The 23,389-nt window shown below is 39.9% G+C and overlaps 1 protein-coding gene across 3 annotated transcripts in view; it reads right to left on the bottom strand.

Moving 5' to 3' along the window:
- The window catches only part of PCSK5 (proprotein convertase subtilisin/kexin type 5), a 465,201-nt gene that overhangs the window by 417,907 nt on the left and 23,905 nt on the right, over nt 1–23,389 (bottom strand). For all 3 annotated transcript variants that reach the window (XM_032164318.1, XM_032164319.2, XM_032164320.1), the window contains exon 2: nt 5,289–5,393. In XM_032164318.1, the coding sequence (XP_032020209.1) occupies nt 5,289–5,393 (105 nt within the window). The remainder of the gene's footprint in view (nt 1–5,288; nt 5,394–23,389) is intronic.

The following is a 23,389-nucleotide window of genomic DNA, read 5'->3' as shown; positions in this document are numbered from 1 at the left end:
AGTGCAAGGTGAAGCAGCAAGTGCTGATGAGAAGCTGCAGCAAGTGATACAGAAGATCCAGCTAAGATCATTGATGAAGACAGCTACACTAAACAACAGATTTTCAATGTAGAATAAATAAAACAGCCTTCTGTTGAAAGAAGATGCCACCTATGACTTTCACGCTAGAAAGAAGCAGGTGCCTGGCTTCAAAGCTTCAAAGGATATGCTACCTCTTGTGTTAGGTGCTAATGGAGCTGGTGACTTGAAGTTGAAGCCAACGCTCATTTACCATTCTAAAAAAATCCCAGGGCCCTTAAGAATTATGCTAAATCGAGGGCTGGATGCAGTGGCTCAGAGCTGTAATCCCAGCACTTTGGGAGGCCGAGGTGGGCGGATCACCTGAGGTCAGGAGTTCAAGACCAGCCTGACTAACATGGTGAAACCCCGTCTCTACTAACGATACAAAAATTAGCCAGGCATCGTGGCGGATGCCTGTAATCCCAGCTACTCAGGAGGCTGAAGCAAGAGAATCGCTTGAACCCGGGAGGCGGAGGTTGCAGTGAGCTGATATCGTGCCATTGCGCTCCAGCCTGGGTGACAGAGCAAGACTCTGTTTAAAAAAAAAAAAAAAAGAATTATGCTAAATCTACTCTGCCTGTGCTCCATAAATGGAACAAAGCCTGGATGACAGGACATCTGTTTACAGCATAGTTTACTGAATATTTTAAGCCAACTGTTGAGACCTATCACTAAAAAAAGGTTCCTTTCAAACTATTACTGATCACTGACAAATGTACCTGTCACCCAAGAGCGCTGATGGAAATTTACAAGATTACTGTTCTTATGCCTGCTAACACGACATCATTCTGCAGTCCATGGTTTAAGGAGTAGTTTCTACTTTCAAACGTTTTTAAGAAATAGATTTTGTAAGGCTACCGCTCTGATAGATAGTGTTTCCTCTAATGGATCTGGAAAAGTAAACTGAAAACTTTCTGGAAAGCATTCACCATTCTAGATGCTATTAAGAATATTCTTGGTTCATAAGGGGAGGTCAAAATAGCAATATTAACAGGAGTTTGACGGAAGTTGATTCCAACCCTCATGGATGACTTTGAGGAATGCAAGAAAGACTTCAGTGAAGAAAGTCACCGCAGACGTGATATGTGATAGAAACACCAAGAGAACTAGAATTAGAAGTGGAGCCTGAAGATGTGACTGAATTGCTGCAATCTCATGATAAAACTTGAACAGGTAAGGAATTGCTTCCTATGGTTAAGCAAAGAAAGTGGAATCTACTGGTGAAGATGCTGTGAACATTGTTGAAATGACAACAGAGAATTTAGAATATGACATTAACTTAGTTGATAAAGCAGCGGCAGGGTTTCAGAGGATTGACTCCAATTTTGAAAGAAGTTCTACTGCAGGTAAAGTGCTATCAAACAGCATTGTATGCTATGGGGAAATCTTTTGTGACTACAACTGTGTTGGCAAACACAGAGTCAACTGATACGGCAAATTTCATTGTTGTTGGATTTTAAGAAATTGCCACAGCCACCCCAACCTTCAGCAACCGCCACCCTGAGCAGTCAGCAGCCATCAACGTTGAGGCAAAACCCTCCACTAGCAGAAAGATTATGGCTCACCGAAGGCTCAGATGGTCATTAGAAAAAGTATTTTTTAATTAAGGTATGTACATTTTTCAGACGTAATACTATTTACACAGTTAATAGACTACAGGATAGTATGAACATAACTTTCATATGCATTGGAAAACAATTTGTGTGACTTGCTTTATTACAATATTTGCTTTATTGAAGAGGTCTAGAACCAAACTGCACTGTCTCTGAGGTGTGCCTGTAGTAATTTTAAAGTAGAGAAATTGGCAGATACGATATTCACCGTGTGTTCAAAGTTAACACCGCCAGTAATGAAACAAAGCAGTATCATGTGCCCCTCAATCTGATGTACTGAGAAGAACACATCACTTCTCTGATATTCTTGCCAAAAATGTTCTTGTCAAACCTGAATCTAATCATGAGGAAACAGACAAACCCAACTTGAGAAATATTCTACAAAATAACTGGCTTGTACTCTTTAAATGATTTCTAGCTTATGAAAGAAAAAAAAAAGAAAGCTGAAGAAATATGACAGAGTAAAGAGGACTCGGGGAACATGACAACTAAATGTGATCCCAGCCCTGAAAAGAGCCAATCAAAAAATTTGGATAAAGTCTGTAGATTAGATAATATTAAATTAATATTAATAGCCAGATTTTTATTATTATACTTACGGTTATAAAAAAAGAATGTTTTTATTTTAAATAAATACATGGTGAATTATTTAGAATTGAAGGCACATCATACCTGTAACTTGATCCCAAATGTTCAGAAAATTTATATATATGCATACCTTACTTACATACACGTGTGTATATCGGCCGGGCGCAGTGGCTCACGCCTGTAATCCCAGCACTTTGGGAGGCCGAGGCGGGCGGATCACGAGGACAGGAGATCATGACCGTCCTGGGTAACACAGTGAAACCTTGTCTCTACTAAAAATACAAAAAATTAGCTGGGCGTGGTGGCACGCACCTGTAGTTTCAGCTACCCAGGAGGCTGAGACAAGAGAATTGCTTGAACCCGGGAGGCAGTGGTTGCAGTGAGCTGAGATCATGCCACTGCACCCCAGCCTGGGTGATAGAGCGAAACTCCATCTCAAAAATAAAAATAAAAAATATGTGTGTATATGTGTGTAGACAGAAAGAATGATCAACTAAGTGTGGTAAAATGTAAAACATTAACATTTGGGGAATCTAGGAAGAGTATATAGAAATTCTTTGTAACATTTTCACGTTTGCAAATTCTCTGTAAATAAAAAGTTTCTTAAAATTAAAACAAACAAACAAAAAAAACAAGGCCAGGCATGGTGGCTCACAGCTGTAATCCCAGCACTTTGGGAGGCTGAGGCGGGCAGATCACTTGAGGTCAGGAGTTTGAGATCAGCCTAGCCAGCATGGTGAAACCCCATCTCTACTAATAATACAAAAACTAGCCAGGGGTAGCGGTAGGCACCTGTAATCCCAGCTACTCAGGAGGCTGAGGCAGGAGAATCGCTTGAACCCGGGAGTTGGAGGTTGTAGTGAGCTGAGATCGTGCCATTGCACTCCAGCCTGGGCAATAAGAGTGAGACTACGTTTCAAAAAAAAATTAAAATTAAAAAAAAAACAACAACAACAACTTAGGAACCCCCAGTGTCCTTTGCTCCCCCCACCCCCAACACTGAGAAGCATTGCAATGTCCTGGATGGTCTTCCCTGAAAGCAGCAAGCTCCCTTAGGGCACCAATGTATCTCCAAACCCCGGAGCCTAACACAGGGCCTGGCATACGCTAGGGGCTCAAAAAAGGGCCAATTAATAAATGAACTACAAGAAAGATCCAAAAGTGTGGGCAAACCCCAATCTGTGGCTCTCTCTCTGCAAAGCTGGTGGGAACCATGGCTGTCCTGTGTAAATGCTAGGTGGGAACGATGAGCAGACAGCATTGGAATGGAGAGTAAGTTGTGGCTCTACTCTGAGGGATTATTTTTATTGAGGAGGCAGGGGAGTGCAGCATGTACCCTTAGGCTGGCCTGCAATGGCCCCGCTCTCCTGAAATAGGAGTGCATTCCAGGTACTATGTGTCCTAGCATACAAGGTCTCTGTCGGATCACGCAGAAGCCATGTGATGCACTGAGATAAGAAGAAATAAACACCAAGATGCCCCAAGATAACAAGAAGGCTGGAAATAGCTCCATGTTCAGTAAATCCTTCATCATGAAAATAATGTCTCATAACATTCTGTTCTTACTTCCCAAACCACTAGTACTTGGTTTTTCAAATTCACATTGATTTTGTACATGAGATCTGAAATTAGCATCGTTTTAATTACCAAAGTTCAAGAAAAGCTTCAAAAAAGTTTAAGAGATGAAAAACATGACTTTGCTTTGAAAATGTAGCTAATTCATGAATGTCCCAAACTGATGGCCTTTCCAGAAAAATTCAATTCTGAATAGTGACAAAGGAAAAAACACGTAATCCACAGACCATGAAAATGTATTAGGGGATGTTCCTATAACCCACAGAAAATAGGGACATAGAAGATATGTGCTTTTTCTAGCCAGGTTACAATTTCATAATCATGAACATATTCCAGAAAAAAATTAAACAAGGCTAACTACAGCACATAACTGAGGGCAAGACGCAATATTGCAAACCTCATTTGCATATTAATTCAAACAGGGGCCTTTTTGCTTTACAAGGAATATAACTTTCGAGGACATCTAGCCGAGATGGCTATGCGCACTGGTAGGGACTTATCTACCAATTTATTTGAAAATGAGTTCTTACGGCAAACCCAAATCATAAGGAGAGGAAAAAAGCAAGAACACCCTACAATCGATAATACACAGGGAGCCCACAGAGGAACTAGGGCAAGTTGGTACAGATGCGCCCTCTTCCCCTTTACTTGACACAACAGAGAGGCCAATTAGTTCTCAGACAAAACTCCATTCCTTCCTCCAACTTAATTTAATAAGGGCAGATACCTAACTCGACCTCAGAGTCTTAGTTGTCGGCTATTAGTTTGTCCCTAACACCCCTCAGCTTCCCACCTCCCATTTCAAAGCTGCCCCACTTCTCTAAAACCGGAGAATCTAGGCATAGCATGCTTGCTTCTGGGCTCTCCCAGGGGTACGTTGTCTGGAAAACCCAAAAGGAGTTGACACAAGATACCTGATGAGGCCCCAAGAGCAGGAGTCAGCTTCTCCCCTTTCTGTGTTCAGTATCCCACCTGCTCCAGACACAGTCTAGTCCTGAGGCTGCCAGTGGTGTGGGTCTATCAATGCCAAGTAAAATCATGAGGATTCACGGTGATCTGTACCCCTGACCTGAGGGTTCTGGAAGAAACCCCTCCTTTAGTGGAGCTCATACAACCTCAGATCTGTATGCAAATAGGTAGACAGCACGGTATTGTTAACAGTTCAATCATTCTCAATCAAATTCTGTCTTCCCTACTTCCTAGCCCCTCTCACTTCCATAGCTATGGATACTCCTGGGCTGCTCTACAACGGGGATGATAGTGGCACATCAATAAAAATCAAGCCACCGCCTAGTTTTATCTAAAGAGGAAGCACAGACACTAGACCAAAAGATAATATGACAGTTCTAGAAATCTGAGCCTTCATGCTGGTCCTCAGTCCCTAGTGTGTTATTACCAATGAAAAATGCAGAAGCTTTGCCTCTTGGTCCCCACCCAACTGGTTCTTCTTACCTTTGGTTCCATTGAAATGAAACTGTGGGTCCCTCTGCTCGAGATAACTGACCTTTTAATCGTCCTGCTATGGTAGAAGTGGTAGTAGTCCTTCAGGGCCCCTATCTGCAAAGGAAGGGTGGGAAGGAAAGAACAAAAGAAAGACATTAATGTGTGAAAACCATCTTCTGTTTTCCTGTTTTTCATTTAAAAAGGAACACAAAACAAAAAAGGTCCATAAATTATGCAGCTGCTGGCTGTGCTTAAATGTTACCTGAACCTTGGTGATCACTTTTCAAAAGAAGGACATGTGATATGAAATGGAGTGTCCTTGAGGCAGTGACTGCGGAACTAAAGATTATAATGGGGCAGCTTAGCCTCTCCAAATCTCCTTTTAATGTTTAATTTATATGCAGCATTTTAAGTAATTCTATATCAATCTATACCCAAATGTGGGAAAGAGGGGGAAAAAATCAAATAGCTATCTAGTTATAAAAACACATTGCATTTTGTTTGCTCTGAGAAATGTACAATGAAGGACCTTGTTAGATTATTTATACAGTTAATTTGAAATATGTCTGAAGCAATTGATCATTCACAAAGATAACATTTGTTTCTGACTTCTGTAGACAGTATAAATATATAGCTTATTCATTTATTGCAAAACTAAAAGTAAAATTGCAATTTCTAAAACAAGACAAAAACATACATCCTGCCTATCAGCTAAGCTTCTTGTATAAAAACAGTTGGTTCTACTTTATCTTATCCATTTCTTTAACATTCTAGTCCTCTCATTTACATACACCTTTCCTCAGTTAGGTCTGTTTAGTATGGCTTTGAAAATAAGCCCCTGTTCACTTTGGGAAAGCAAACTAGCAAAACCTCAACCAACCATATTTTCTCAGCAAATTATAAAATGTGGATCACAGAATGAAAATTGAACTACGCATTGAAGACAGAAGAGCTTGGTTCTAATTCCAGCTGACACTCACTAGAGCTAAATAACATATACTAAGTCTCTGTTTTCCTTTTCTATAAAATTGGACTTTGGGCTAGTTAATTTTCAAGACCACTGCAGCGCCCAGATTCCATTCTTTGACACTCACGTGCTTTGGGCAAATACTATAGTAGCTATTTCTCCAAGGACATCCATGGCTCTGCCCTAAAATAATGACTATCATCAGGATGTTTCCCAATTGAGACAAGTCAAAAGTTCAGCTTTCCTAATTTAAAAAAAAAAAAAAAAAGTCTTGGCCTAGGTTAATTTTTCCAGATAAAAAGTTTATTTCTCTTTCCCTTCTGTTCATCACGTTCTCAACCATCATCCCACTCAATTTCTATGCTATTTAGAAATCATGTCCTCACTAGGGCTTTACACAGTAATTGAATGTCTCATCATTAAGATTTGAAAGAAAGTCTAAGTCTCACATTTTCGATTCAAGTGGAAACTGCTCTGACCTACACAGATGAAATCCTGCACTCTGAAAACAAGCGGGGAATGCAGGCGGGGAAGCCTCTCATCTCAATGATCCTGGACTCTGAAGCAGCAGTGAACAATGAGGAAGAGGACACAGATGCCAGCCCCAGCCTCCAGGAGTGTTTTAAGGAGGGTTTTACAGGCCCATTTTAAGATTCCAGAGGACTAAGGGTAGAATTCAGGAGTGGTTGCATAATCCTTTACAAGAAAACCTTAAAATCCCAAGAAGCTTAGAGTTTTCATCTCCTGTAACTTTTGTCAAGAGCACTCTTTGGTAAATACAGTAGTTCTCGTGGAAAGAAACAGAATCTCCATAAGGAAGATCGTCACAGAACAACCCCCTCTCATATCTGTTTTCTACACAGTAGCTGGAATGATGAAGCTTTCAAAATACAAATCTGGCAGTGTTCTATGCCCTACCCCTGCCTAAAATCCTTTAGTGGATTCCCTTTGCCCTTAAAATAAATAGTATCGGTCAACAATTAATACTATTTCATAATACAGTTTTAAAAAGTAAATCAGAATAATAATATTGTATTAAACTTTTATTCACACTGCGCCAGGAACTATTCCGTACGCTTCATCTAACTTACTGAATAGACCATTCTCCTCCTCTGACCTAGGGGCCTGTGTGGTCTGGCCCAGCCTCTCTCTGGCCTCACCTCAGATCACACTCACCAGCATTCTCTCTGTACTCTGGCTGATATTGTTTGGCTGCGTCCCCACCCAAATCTCATCTTGAATTGTAGCTCCCATAACTCCCTCATGTTGTGAGAGGGACCCAGTGGGAGATAACTGAATCATGAGGTGGGTTCCCCCGTACCGTTTTCATGGTAGTGAATAAGTCTCAAGAGATCAGCTGGGCACAGTGGCTCATGCCTATAATCCTAGCATTTTGGGAGGCCAAAATAGCTAGGTCACTTGAGGTTAGAAGTTCAAGACCAGCCTGCCCAACATGGTAAAACTCTGTCTCTACTAAAAATACAAAAATTAGCTGGGCGTGGTAGCACATGCCTGTAATCCCAGCTACTCAGGAGGCTGAGGCAGAAGAATCACTTGAATCTGGGAGGTGGAGGTTGCAGTGAGCCAAGATCGTGCCACTGTACTCCAGCCTGGGCAACAGAGACTCTGTCTTAAAAAAAAAAAAAAAAGAGACCTGACAGTTTTATAAGGGGAAACCCCTGTCGCTTGGCCCTCATTCTCTTCTCTTGTCTGCTGCCATGTGAGACGCGCCTTTCACCTTCCTCCATGATTGTGGGACCTCCCCAGCTACGTGGAACTGTAAGTCCATTAAACCTCTTTCCTTTGTAAATTGCCCAGTCTTGGGTATATCTTTATCGGCAGCATGAAAATGGACTAATACACTAGCTATGCTGGCCTTCCTTCCATTCCTTGACTGTGTCAAGCTCATTGCTCCCCCTACCTGCGGCACCTCCTCTATCTCCACCCTCTCCAGCTGAAATCCTCTTCCTTATAGTTTGTGTCTCATCTCAAGTAGGAAGTCTTCCAAAACTCCCCAGGCGAGGTCAGTGTCATTAATTATACCATCTCATATTAATAGAATCATAAGAATATGCAGCTCTAGTTATACCTTAATTAGTACAATTACTGGTTTAATGCCTGTGTCCCCATCGGCCCATATGTTCCGTTGAGACAGGAAAACATCTGTTTTGCTCACCATTTTATTCCCAGCTCCTAGTGCATGGCTCAACACAGAACAGAATCTCATTAAAGACTGCTGAATGAATGGCCTAAAATCAGAATCCAGCTGGCCGCGGCAGCTCACGCCTGTAATCCCATCACTTTGGGAGGCTGAGGCGGGGGGGATCATGAGGTGAAGAGATCAAGACCATCCTGGCCAACATGGTGAAACCCCATCTCTATTAAAAATACAAAAATTAGCTGGGCATGGTGGTGCATGCCTGTAGTCCCAGCTACTTGGGAGGCTGAGGCAGGAGAATTGCTTGAACCCGGGAGGCGGAGGTTGCAGTGAGCCGAGATCATGCCACTGCACTCCAGCTTGGCGACAGAGCAAGACTGTGTCTCATAAATAAATAAATATCAGAATCCTTAAATTACTGAAACCACATACAGTACAGCTATGTACAGCTCAAAATCTCTAGTATGAGTATCAAAGAATTATCACATTAAGGCTAATTTCAGCAAAAATGGTTTAGTTCTACCTTAATTGCAGTACCAACTCTTCCAAGGTTCTGAAAGTTGTGGGTTGAGACATCTCTACCCTTTATTTTCTTTCATTTTGCTTGCAAGACAACAGCTAAAGAGTAAAGTGCCTTAGTTCAATTATTCTGCCCCATCAAAACAAAATAATCTATCACCTTCTAGGATTATATATATATATACATACATACATACATATGTGTGTGTGTGTTTATATGTAAAAGCATGTTTATGTCTCTCATCTATTAATATGCATGTCCCTTATTGACGAGAATTATCTTTTATATTCCTTCAACAGCATCAAGCATGCTGTTGGGGATTTAATAAATATTAAGAAGAAAAATGTCACAACATGTTGGAAGTTATTCAAAAGAAAGGCAGTGTATGAAAACAGCAGTGATATTATCTATAAGCAGGCATTCCATCTAGCTTCTCTGGGGTAATGTAAAACAAAAGCTGATTGTGGTTACGTTATTCAATAGCAGCAAGGACTGAAACAAGGAACAATATATAACTAACATGGGGATATCTTATAAATAAATCGGAAACAATAGGAGTATATGAAGTATAAAATCGATAGCAAATAGTGCAAAGCCCAACCTTTTCCTTAACACTAGCTACATAAAGAGAGAATAATTTCTCTGCTCTTAGCCCTCTAAAGCTCCTCTTCTGTACAGTCACACACTAACACAACTCTATACACAACTCTAAGTCAATGAATGTCATTTCTTGTTTGATAACCCGTCACCCTTGCAGCCAGAATTTTCCTATCTCTATCCTTTCTAGAACCGAAGTGTGTTCTTAGGAAAGGCGTTGTAAACTATTTTATACTAATAAATGACCAGAAGACTCAATGTTTCAGTTCTTTCAGGGAAAACTGCATTTGATCAGAAAATTAAAACTTGAGCCAAATAAAGGAGTTCACAGAGCCTGTAATTTCAAAAAATAATCATTGAAGTTTTTGGTTTACTTTTTTTTCTAGCAGCAGGAGGGCACCTTCCCAATGTTCCTAAATTTTCATATCACAAGCAAGCTGATGACTTTTGAACAGAGAGCTGAGACCCATGTGTTAACACTGGCTTTGCCCCTGATGAGGAGCTGTGTGGCCTTTCAGAAATCATTCACCACTGGCAGCTTCACCTGAGCATGCAGCGAAACCCCTCACCAGTCTAATGACTCCTTGCACAGAGTTTGCAGCTTCCTTGTACATAGTTATGCAAGGTAACCAACCAACTCCCACAGAGAGTTTACCCAAGACTAAGGAATTTCCTGGGACACAGGATTTTTCAGTGCTGAAACAGGGACAGTTGGTCACCTAGTTATGAAGCACTGGGGTCACCAGCACTGTGGCCACCTTAAGGAACCTGTCAGTTCTCTTGGGCTGCTTCTCTGCTTGGGTTTCCCTCCTGCCTTCTTCAATTTATAGATTCCTCCAAATTCTGTACCTCCTTTTTGAAAAGTTATTTACCTCCATTCTACAAACAAATTAACCAAAGAAGCAAAAGCTTGAATGGACATTTTACAAAAGAAGATATACAAATGGCCAATACACACATGAAAGGATGCTTGAATGCAAATTAAAGTCATAACAGCACTGCACACACACTAGAACGGCTAACATTAACAAGACAGGCAATACCAAGTTTTAACGAGATTGTGGGGCATGAGAATTCTCATATATTGCTAATAGGAGTATAAAATTCTTCAACGTCTTTGGAAAACCATTTGGCCATTTATGAAACATACAATCTCCTCATGATCTAGGCATTTTGTTTCTAGGTATTAACCCAAAAGAAATTAAAACATTATTTCTAGACAAAATTCATACACAAATGTTCATAGAATTTTCTTAATAGTAGCTGCCCCAAACTGGAAACAATGTAAATGTCCATCAATAGGTGATGAAAAAAATACATGTACCATAACTCATTTTCAGAAAGTATAAAATAGAATATAACAGGATAAAATAAAGATCATATGGCATATAATAGAATGATACCCAGTAATGTAAAACTATTAAGAGGAACAGTCAATCATGAATACATTTCAAAACATGTTAACACAAAAACGTGCATGCTATATGATTCCATTAACATAAAATGCTAAGACAGATAAACCTACTGTATAGTGAATGAAAACAGATCAGTGATAGCCTGGGTGTGGAGTGGGAACAGGCTGGGAGATGCCTGGAGAACCATGCTGAGAATGTTTTGCATTTTGATTATGATGGTAATCCCATAAAGTGCAAAGGTGTGTGCTGGAAACAGTTCCTCCTCATCAGCTTCTTTTTTTTTTTTTTTTTTTTGTGACGGAGTCTTGCTCTGTCGCCCAGGCTGGAGTTCAGTGGCGCAATCTCGGCTCACTGCAAGCTCCGCCTCCCAGGTTCACGCCATTCTCCTGCCTCAGCCTCTCCCAGTAGCTGGGACTACAGGTGCCCGCCACCACGCCCGGCTAATTTTTTTTTGTATTTTTAGTAGAGACGGGGTTTCACCGCGGTCTCGATCTCCTGACCTCGTGATCCGCCCGCCTCGGCCTCCCAAAGTGCTGGGATTACAAGCGTGAGCCACAGCGCCCGGCCCCTCATCAGCTTCTAACATCCAAACACATCTCTTCCCAGCACCCTATTCAGTGACAGCAGGTTGATGACTTAACATCAACAAGGATAGAAGTATTTACATCACAAAAAACTGGCAAAGGTCACAAATTAGGGGTTTCTTTTCTCCATAAAGAGCCAGTTAACTATTTATCAGCACATCACTGGGTATTCACATTTGTCAACACTCAGCCAACTATATACAGGAACGGCTGCATTTGGGATATGTAAATTATACCTCAATAACCAATGATTTCAAAAAAGTTATAAATTCCCCTTTTCTGAATTCTGGCTATCTCTTTGCAATCCACAGAGTGACTTAGAGATTGGGAAATGAAAGAATGAATGAAAGAATGGGGAAACGAAAGAATCGGGAAAAGAAAGAATCCATGACGTGGAGCTGGAATGTGTCCGCCAGCTCACACCTGTTCCTACCTGCTCAGGTGAGATGGGGGAGAACCAAGTCATGAAGACTATTGTTCTTGTTGACCAACCTCTTTCCAATACTGAAAACTGAAAAGTCTGAAACTTCTACTTGTTAAACTCATTTCTGATTTAGACAGAAAGTTACAGAGGCAGTGCACGAGATACTGTTTTCTCTTCATTAAAATTTAAGTGTGATGCTTCCTTAGCACTTGGCTGAATGTGAGAATGTTAAAATAATTGTAACTACTTGCCTTCTGTGTTCTAAACTCCATAACATTCAAAGGAGAATCCATGAGGAGGAGGCCACGATTGCCTTCCTTAGTCACCAAGAGCATTCCCAATCTTAGGGCCCTTGCACCTCCTTCCTTCTGCCTGAAATGCTCCTCCAGAAATCTCCAGGACTCACTTCCTCACTTCTCAAAGGCCACCTTCTTAGGGAGGCTTTCGGTGACCACCCAATTTAAAATTACTGTTGCCCCTCTGGCATACTCCACACCCTGATTTATTTTTCTCCATAACACTTATCCCCATACAACATATATATTTCTCTTTATGTGACCCATTTATTGTTGGTCTTTCCCCACTAGAATGTTAGCCCCATAAGGGCAAATTTTTGTTTTATTCACTGCTGGATTAGTCTCAGCTCCTATTAACAGTGCCAGGCACACTCAATAAATGAGTAGAATAAAGCAATGAATGAATAGCCCCGGGCATTGAGGAACTCAAAATAACAGTGGGCATGTCTCTACACCTTAGGGAAAGTTTCTTGCTCATTCTTTTACAGCCCTTTTTGGGTAAATCATTGACATGTAATGTAACATATGCTCTATGCTTAGTAAATACATGGTGAATGAATAAAAATATATCTGAAATTAAGAATGTATCACCAATAACCATATAATCATCAAAGTCTGTCTATATTTCTCAGTCCCGTCCCTCATCCCATCACAGTTAATGACTTCTTCAAATCACTGAACAAAAATCATACTTATAACAAGGCTTTTGAATTAATTTTAAAATAGTAAGTCAGAAGTCAAGGAAATGCAGCAATCTGATGAACTGCTGATATTTATGGAGTACAAGCCAGCCATTACTTCACTGCAGCCTCACAACAGTATCAGCAGGTTATCATTATCCCTAGTCTACACATGAGAAAGCAGAGGCTCACAGAGTGTAAGAACCTGCCCAGGGCCGCACAGTTAAAGGATGAAGCTAAGGTTGATGGTGGGCAGCCTAATTCCAGAGCATATGCTCCTAACTACTCTAAAAGATGTTTGAAATATAAGGTTTCTAAGGATGAACTTAAAACTACAGCTACCCAGAGATCTCAACCGCTGTCCAGAAAGCTGTATTTCTAAGAGTTGTACAGAGAGAAGATATTTTCTAGGAATATTTCCATCTACTTTGAACAGATGCAAAAAGAGAATTGCCAAGTATCTCCAAGAGTAAGAGAGAGCTCATTCCTTTTCTCTGGGGGCAGGGGGCGGGGGCAAGAATCCTGGCCTTCATACCTGGTTATACCGCTGACCCCAGAGAACTTACATTAGTGTTTCCATGTCGGCAATAAAGTATCTTTAAGGTATACCTTCACCTCAAAGTGTCCAAGCCAGGATTTGAAACCATGCCAGCCTGACTACAAAACAAGCACAACATCCTGACACCAAGATTCGTAAATGCTATTGCAACAGGCAGTAGAATGCCACACAATGACACAAAAGCTATTTTTCTTAGACTTTAGTTTCAAGTCAATCATTCAGATAATCTTTGATTCCTTCCTAAATTCCTTCAGGTTCAGACTCATCTTGAGCTCTTAAGAGAATAGAATTAGAGGGCATGAATTCAGAACAAAATCACTACAGTATAGATATTTTTCAATCAGGGTGCTCAAGGAAAGATGTATAATCTGTATGATTTCAGATGTCTAATCTCTATGAAATACAGGTATATGGTCGGCAGATTAGTGCTCCCACCAAATGTCTATATCCTAACCTCCAGAACCTATGAATATGTTACCTTTATGGCAAAAGAGACTTTGCAGGTGTGATTAAGTTAAGGATCTTAAGGTGGGGTTTAATATCAACACAAGGGTCCTTATAAAGAAAAGAGGAAGCAGCAATTAGAGAAAGGGATGTGATAACTAAAGCAGAAGTCAGAAAGAAAGAGATGGAAGCAGAGATTAGAGAAAGATTTGAAAATGCTATGCTGCTGGCTCTGAAGATGGTGGAAGGGCCCACAAGCCAAGGAATGCAGATAGCCTCTAGAAGCTGGAAAAAGCAAGGACACAAAGTCTCCTCCAGAATCTCCTGAAGGAGCACAGCTCTGCCAGTATCTCAATTTTAGGTTAGGACTTCTGGCCTCCAGAATTGCAAGATAATAAATTTGCATTGTTTTAAGACATTGAGTGTATAGTAATTTGTTACAGCAGCAATAGGAACCTAACACAAGGTAGAACTACTCTACTACCTCAGGAGGCACCCATAAGAAAAGGAAATGAAACTAGAAAGACTATTTGAATTTGGTGCCTTTTTATTCTTCATAATTTTCAGGAATCCTCAGGTATTTGGTTATCATGCTTCCAAATAGTTATACCAATATAGCTATAGCAATATAGGTACTCTGCTAAGCACTTTTTTTCACATGATCTTGATCTTGTTTAATCCTCAAAACAAACTGAAGTCCAAAATGAAGGAATTTGCCTAGAAAAATAGAACTAGTAAATGGCTTATCTATTCAAAGCCACTGTGTAATTAACATGACTACTAATAAACATTCCCACTTCCTGAATGCTTTCCCTACATTATGTCTAATCTTCCCAACAACCCTCCAAAGGAAGGAGAATTACTCTAATTTTATGGACAAGGAAACTGACTCTAAACCTAAAATAAGTTAAGTAATATGCCCAAGTGAAGAAGCGTCCAAGCCAGGATTTCAAACCAGGTCAGCCTGACTCCAAAAATCTATGATTTTTCCAGGCACAACACCTTGATTTTACTTAAAACTTACTCAAAGGGTTTTGTAGAGTCCCATTCAATTCTATGGGTACACTAACATAGTATTCCCACCCTGTCTCACCTCCTTGCCCTCACTAATATGAGGCCTCATTATTTTATTCTAAAGCCACCTGAATAGAGTACAGAAGAATTTAAGTCCTCATAGTTTACCTTACCAGCAGGTAATCAAAAACATCTTGATTATGAATCTTGAGCAGGTAAGAAACAGATACAACACTTTCACCAAGGAAACTTAAGACACAGCAAGTCGAATAAGCACCAGATTTTCCCAGGTTCAAGCGAAAATCTGATGGTCTGCCCAACTATTCACAAGGGACATGAGATTTGCCTCAAAGCAAATCATAGTATCTCAGAGTTGGAAAACACCTTCATAAGATTTTAATCTGCCCTTCCCCACTGGATGCAGAAATCCTTCCTTCCAACTGGCTAGGGTGCTGCATTTTCTGGGGCAGCCCATTTGTTAAAAAGTTCTTCCCAATAATTAGCCTAGGTCAAGGCAACAACCCAATAGCATCATCCCTCTTCTCTATGGCAGACAGCCAACACATCCCTACTGGGTCTTGTTTCTGGCCAAACCTCCAAATTTCTCCATTTCTCTCTCATGTAACAAGCTTTTGCAGGTTACTTCCCCTAGACAAGCCATCTGTAATGTCTCCCCCAGAAATCCTGGAGCCCAGAACATAACACATCTCAACTCCAGGTAAGGTGGAGTCGGGATAGAGTCCATGATACCATGACCTCCCTTGGCAATGTACTTCTAACAAAGTAGCTTAAAATCAGAATATTTTAGCAGAATAAATAATCCTTGGGAACTCTTTGTAACTTGGTTCTCCTCCAGTCTGTAATTTTTTAAATGTACATGTAAATGATAGAAATCTATATTTCTGTCAAATGTTGGATTTCATTTTCTGTATCCTACTAATGCTTTTACAGACTATCAGATATTCATCTATTAACTGAGTGTGTACTATGTGCCAAACAATGATCCAAAGACATTGCAGATAGAGTGAACAAAACACAGTCCCTGTTGACATGAAGATAATGTCCTAACTTGATTCTGCCAACCCCATGGTGTCAACTGTGAGTTTGAAACATATGTCCTTTACTGAATTAGAACATTTCTCCCAAGAGTACTCAAACAAATTTTCATATTAGCACACTACAGATAAGGACTGGGTTCAATATTCAACTTACAGTATGTTTATAACAGTTATTTAAGAATGACCGGGAAATGACATTACACTTTTATTTTCTTCAATCCATTTTTGTCCAAAATGAGTAATTATATCCTTAATATAAAATAACCCATGTACTCTAGTCCTCAGATAAGAGCATTTATTACTGCTATTTATAGTCAGCCATTCTTATGAAAAGTTCTTCAAAATCCATCTGTAAGTCATTTCTGGAGAGACTTACAGAAATTATTGTTTAATATTTAAGCTATCCCACCTGTTTTTAAGACACATATTTCCCACACACACACACATACAAATGAAACACAGAGCCCAAGAGAAGCTGAGAGAAAGAACATGTCTGAAAATGGGGTCTGCACTCTTTTCTGTACCATCATCTCAGGAACCCGAAGCATTGCCACACAGATGGAAACAAACAGAAAATAGTACACATTTTTATAGGTGAAAACATTGCTAGAGTTACCGCCTAGAACAGTATATGTTTGCTTTCGGTCCGGTGATGCTCAACACTGTCTATGCATCAGAATTATATGGGGACTAATGCCAAAGGACCGACCCCCTGACCCCTGCACACCTGCCCCAGAGATTCTGATTCTGACTTAAGGGTCTGAGTTAAGGCCAGGGCATCGGTACTTTCCTTTTTGAAAACCATCTAGGTGATTCTAATATGCAGTAAAGGTGAAGAACTACTGTTCTAATTCATCCATCTCATTCGGCAGAAATAGAAACATTTACCCTGAATCCTGCAATCTCCATTTAAATATTCCTATCTAGTTAACTAAAATAAGCTTAAATGAAAAAAATCTCTAATCACTTTTTTATTTTTAAAACTAACGTAACTGGCATGTTTCATTCTTTTGTGCCTTCCATTAATGATTCCAAAAACTCTCTCTCCCCTCAAAAAAAATTTTAGAAAATATGTATTTGAATGTGTATGGTATAATCAGATTCAGAATTGCCAATATTTTTTCATACCGGTAAACAGAAGCTATTTTGAGCTCTATAGCATTTTTTTTATTTTTTATTTATTTATTTATTTATTTATTTTTGGAGGCAGAGTCTCACTCTGTCACCCAGGCTATAGTGCAGTGGTGCGATCTCAGCTCACTGCAACCTCCGCTTTCCAGGTTCAAGTGATTCTCGGGTCTCAGCCTCCAGAGTAACTGGGATTACAGGTGTGTGCCACCACGCCCAACTAATTTTTGTATTTTTAGTAGAGACAGGGTTTTGTCATGTTGCCCAGGCTGGTCTCGAACTCCTGAGCTCAGGCAATCCTCCCAGCTTGGCCTCCCAAAGTGCTGGGACTACAGGCATGAGCCATAGCACCCGGCCTTGAGCTCTATAGCATTTTAAATAACCCATTTTATTCTTAAAGGAGAATATTCGGAGTAGAGAAGATGTGAGCATGAAATTAAAAACATGTGATAGATTCTAGCACTTTGGGAGGCCGAGGCAGGAGGATCGCTTGAGCCCAGGAGTTTGAGGCTGCATTGAGCTCTGATCACCACAGCACTCCAGCCTAGGTGATAGAGAGAGACCCCACCTCTTAAAAAACAAAACAAAACAAAAAATATGTGACAGAGACTAGCTTGGGACAGCTTATGACCCTGTCACTCCGAGTTTTAAAACCTTATTAGGAAGAGAAGCTCCCCCTATATCTTTGCTAATGACTGTTCAGTTCAGAGACGTTTCTTTTTTTTTGAGACGGAGTCTCACTCTATCTCTCAGGCTGGAGTGCGGTGGTTTATTGCAACCTTTGCCTCCGACATTCAAGTGATTCTCCTCCCCCAGCCTCCCAAGTAGTTGGGATTACAGGCATGTGCCACCACACCCAGCTAATTTTTGTATTTTTTGGTACAGACGGGGTTTCACCAGGTTGGCCAGGCTGGTCTCGAACTCATGAGCTCAGGTGATCCACCCACCTCGGCTTCCCAAAGTGCTGGGATTACAGGCATGAGCCACCACACCCAGCCCAGAGATGCTTTTTGTTCACTTGTTCCCATCTGAGTCCTTTCAAGGACTGGCAGAGTTAGCACCTGTAGCATGGTGACCACAAAAGTGGGCCCAGACTAGGGGAAGAGCAGCAGCATCTGTGGCTAATGGCAGAGGGGAAGTGGGTGAGGCTTCTAACCAGATGTGAAGTTCTGCATCTAGGCAGATGTGAGGATGGGTCCTATTTTTACAGTTCCTGAGGTTCAGCCACTGTTGGCAGCTATTAGCTTGTTGTATTAATTAAAGACATCACAGATACACACCTATCAAAACAGATAAAAATAAAAGGAAAAAATGGCAATATCAAATGATGGTGAGGATGTGGGGTAAGTGGAACACTCATACATTGTTGTTGGGAATACTTGGAAAACAGTTTGGCAGTTTCACATAAAATTAAATACTCACTTAACATACAACCCAGAAATCCTACTCCTAAGTATATTCCCCAAGAAAAATAAAAACTTAACGTTCACTCAAAAACTTGTACATGACCGTTAGAGCAGCTTTAGTCATAATCACCAAAAACTGGAAACAACCCAATAGAGCAGCTTTAGTCATAATCACCAAAAACTGGAAACAACCCAATGCCCTACAGCTGGTGAACAGATAAACTGGTACATCCATACAATGTAATACTCCTCATCAATAAAAAGGAGCAAACTATTGATTAATTAATCAAGGATGACTCTCAGACGCATTACAACAAAGGAAAAAACAAACTCAGAGGGCTGCCTACTGTATTATTCCATTTATATGACCTTCTGGAAAGGCAAGGTACACCAGAACACACATTAGCAGCTGCCAGGGCCAAGAGGTGAGAGGTGAGGCAAAAGGCTGACCACACAGCAGCACTAAGGAATTTTTTGAGGCAAAGGAATTTTTCTATTTCTTATAGTGGTGGCTATACAACCATATGCATTTGTCAAAACGTACAGAATTGTACAGTGAATTTCACTGCATGCAAATGATACCTCAATAAACCTGATTTTTTTTTAACTCTATAGAGAAAAGCCCTGTCATCAAGAGAGCTAGTTGGAAAGGTAATGCAAAAGGAAAGGCAAAACATTAAGAGGTTATTTGTTTAGATTAAAATATATGATCAAATTGATGTTATTCAATTGAAGAACTTCCCTAAAGTCATAGCAACCACATCAACATTTGGAATTATACAGTGCAAAAAGCAACCTTGAGAATCATTTGCAATATGTAAAGCTTTCCTTTTATGAAATAAATGAAATATTTCAGCATTTCTAGTAAAGTGCTGCTTTCCACTAACATGACCATCTTAGTTACAACAAAATACAAATGATTATGCTACATGATGGAGTCATTTGGAACTACTGTAAACTGAAAAAAAATGGCTGGTAATTTTGAAACAAAGATGAGAAGGTGTATGTAGTTCGATGTCTCCTAAGTGCTATCAGCCATACAACACCTAACATAAATCTCTTGAAATCAGTAATAAAAATCTATAAATCAGTGGCTCTCAAAGTGTGGCCCTGGGGCCAGAAGCATTGGACCAGCAGCATTGGCATCAATGAGCTTGGCAGAAATGCATGTTAATGAGCCCCACCCTAACTGAATCAGAATCTAGTCATCACCTGCTCAGCCAGCTCAATCCAAGAGGTGAGAAGGAGGTCACCAAGAGCACTGATGAAGCAACATTCAACAAAGGGTGCAAGCACATTATCATGTTTCCTGACCTGTGCAGTCAAGATGAAGAACCAATAAACCCTGCATATACCTACCCAATCTACATTAATTTTTATTCTTTTATAATGCTAAGGGCCCAATCTATGTTTAAAATAAAATGGGATTTCAAGAAGAGTTTTATCCAAACTCAACTCTGGAAGATAACGAAAAGCATTAATAATGTTCACAGTACTAGAAGACGTATAGTTGCCTATGAGAGACTATCTTGAGGAAAACTCTGTTCACCTCATAACCAAGTGAGTAAAATTTCAGAACTAAAAATTCCCAGGTGACATGCATATTAATAATTGTAACTATTAAAAATTAAAAGTTTGTCTTCCCATAACCATTAGGTCCTGCCATATTCTACTTTAGGTTAATGCTCTTCTTAGCTTCTACTTCCTAAATAGAAGGACCAATAATAATTCCTAAATTTTCCTTCTTCTTTTCAAGTTAAATGTTTAGATATCTCAACAGATATCTTAGTAGAAAAATGTTATTCTTATCAGGCTTAACAGGAGTTCATCAAACACAAGAAAGATGAATAAAGTAATCCCAAATATCTTTACAGTTATATCAGCAGATACGTGCAATGTGTAAAGCAAGGTTTTATTCGCATTAAATTATCAGTGTCTCCTCTTGGGGTTCTGTTTTACTGATACTATCTGCTCATGATATCCATGGACTACAAATCTTGATTCTGCATAAATGAACCATCTACTCTTTGAGCTGCCTCGGGGCAAATATTGAATCTGATATTAGCCCTCAGGTGACACATGGTTCTTCAGCAGATGCATGCTCAAAGCAACAAAAATTTGAGTATCAGCCTAATTAAAATATTACCAAGATAGATTTGCTGCCTCTCACCTTCACACACACTTGTTCCCAAAACACATAAAAATGCCAAGTGTTTTGGATTATCTGTGTATTTCAGCATCATACATGACTGCCCACTTCAACAGTTTTACAACCTTGTAAACAGGATAAATAACTCATCAGGCCACGTGTCTTTGTCTTACTGTCTTATCCTATGTAACACCAATATTAACTGCTTATCTTCATATGCTTTTCCCATCTTTTTTTTTTTTTTTTTCTGAGACAGAGTGTCCCTCTGTTGCCCAGGATCGTGTGCAGTGGCGCAATCTCGGCTCACTGCAACCTCCGCTTCCCAGGTTCAAGCGATTCTCCTGCCTCAGCCCTGAGTAGCTGGGATCACAGGCACGTGCCACCATGCCCGGCTAATTTTTGTATTTTTAGTACAGACAGGGTTTCATCATGTTGGTCAGGCTGGTCTCGAACTCCTGACCTTGTAATCCACCCGCCTTGGCCTCCCAAAGTGCCGGGATTACAGGTGTGAGCCACCTTGCCTGGCCCTGCTTTTCCCATCTTTAAAGAGCTTTCCCTTACATTGTTTTATGTAAGGTAATATCACCCCTTTGGGAAACTTGTCAATTACTTCCTGTTACTTTTAAATTAAGATAAAAAAATGCCTTTATTTGACCCAAGGGGCTATCATATCTGGCTCCCATTTACCTGTCTAATATCATCCCCTAACACCTCTCCCTAACCCTCACTCACTACGCACCAACCCACTGGCCTTCCTTCCATCCTCAGAACCCTCGCACTTGCCGCCCCATCTGCCTGGAATTCTCTTTCAATTTCTTGCCTCTTACTTCCTTCTTGTTTTTTAGATCTTAGCTCAAATATCACTTCTTCAGAAGTCAAAGTCTTCTTTGACCTCTCTGCTAAATTGCCTTCCCCAGTTACTTTCTATCTGGTCAAGCTGTTTATTTCCTTACTTACTTTAAAAACACCGCTATATTGCCAGCACCTATCACAGTGGGTGGGACAGAGTGGTTGCCCAGTAAACATTTACACAATGAATAAGTTATAATCTCCATTTTTGAAATAACAACACTGAGGCTCTGCTAAATTCAGTAATTCACCCAAGTTTATACTAACAGCAAGAGAAAGAAACAAGGTTTTTCTGACACGAAGCTCAGTGCTATTTTCACCATACTATATTAAACCTAAATAGGCTAAATGCTACAGTATATCATAATTTGTGCTTGGAGTCATATTTTCAATTTTTATGAAAGTTTAAACCCTGACCTGATTAACTTTAAAATTAATATCTTTATCTCGACAATTCCTGAGCCTGACTTTAAAGTGCCAAGCTTTTAATTTTCTTTCTTAACATAAAAAGTCTACTGACCTTTATCTCAGCAGCTTGCTTAGTCTTAAATATATGTCAAATAAGCCCAAAAAAGAGAGTTTAAATAACCATTATGCCTACCAAGTAAATGTTTGTATCCATAAAATAGAAAGTTAGAAGTGATGTTTAAGAACATGTAACTTCCTACACTAGATTGAGTTTTAAGTATCTCGCTTCCATCATTCCTCAGTACTTACTGTTGATGTAAAAGATAAACTCAATACAGTGTTTTACCAAAAGAATCACTGGAACATTTATAGATTTTTGTAGTAACTCAAGACTTATACTTATCTGGACAATTCCTCATATCTGCATAAATGAAGAAAGTGTATTCAATAGATACTAAGCTTCAATCAGAGGCTTCTACACCACTGAAAATTAATCCATGAATTACTTTAATATTCCAAACACTGGATATTGCCTGTTTTATTTGCATTGTTCAAATACATGCAGGTAATTTAGTGGAAGAACAGGGCTTCATAAGTTTTCCTCCCTCTTAGTTCTAACATGCCAACAGTCTGTCACTAAGTTGTGAAATAGGTTTAAAGCCCCAAGAAATTAAAGTGATAAAGACCAAGAGTGGGGAATGGTTCTCACAGCCACAAGCACATTCTCCTATTTCAAATGTATCATGTTAATGTTGATTCTTAACAGTGACCGCATTAGATATGCAGATATGTCTCTATTCTATTGATTTGGTTACTGTATAACTTCTACAGACCCATAAACAGAACAGGCTGCTCAACCTGATGGATGCAGCAACTTACTCCTCATCACACAATTGCACAAACCATATAATACGGTCAGGATCAGCCAAGGAAAGCCAAGGTTAGCTTGCCAGCCCTGAGCACTGCAGTCATGGGTAAAGGCATCCCATTATAACACGGTCAGATTCCTACTTGGAAAAGTCATCACTATGCATGCCTCCCCAGAATGAGCCTTCTAACTTCCCCTAGGAAAGAGTTCTCTGGTTCCAACGGACAGAACAAGATGGGCATGCTTTAGCCGTTCAATCAATCATTTACCTTATTCCTAAACAGTCACCAAGGTAGAACTGTAAACTATTCCTCACACCTTTTACTGTATCAAAGTGTGGAATATTTATCATTTCTTATCAAGGCAGCTTAATGAAAGGGGTGTAAAACCCAGATTTTCACAGAACTAGGGGAAAAAAATACTACCTCTAAAACTAAATTATTTGCTTCTATGCCATATACCTATACATGCTAACTCCCTTGACCAATTTTCCCCACACATATATCTCCTAAAGAAACACAGGCCCTGATAAATATAAAAATTATTAGCAAGAATTATTAAAGAAATATATACATCCTACTGAGGA

The sequence above is a fragment of the Hylobates moloch genome, unplaced genomic scaffold (genome assembly GCF_009828535.3).
Source record: "Hylobates moloch isolate HMO894 unplaced genomic scaffold, HMol_V3 SCAFFOLD_10, whole genome shotgun sequence".
Classification (NCBI taxonomy): Eukaryota; Metazoa; Chordata; class Mammalia; order Primates; family Hylobatidae; genus Hylobates; species Hylobates moloch.
Note: the sequence above shows the minus strand (reverse complement) of the source record. Positions and strands in the feature narration are given on the sequence as shown.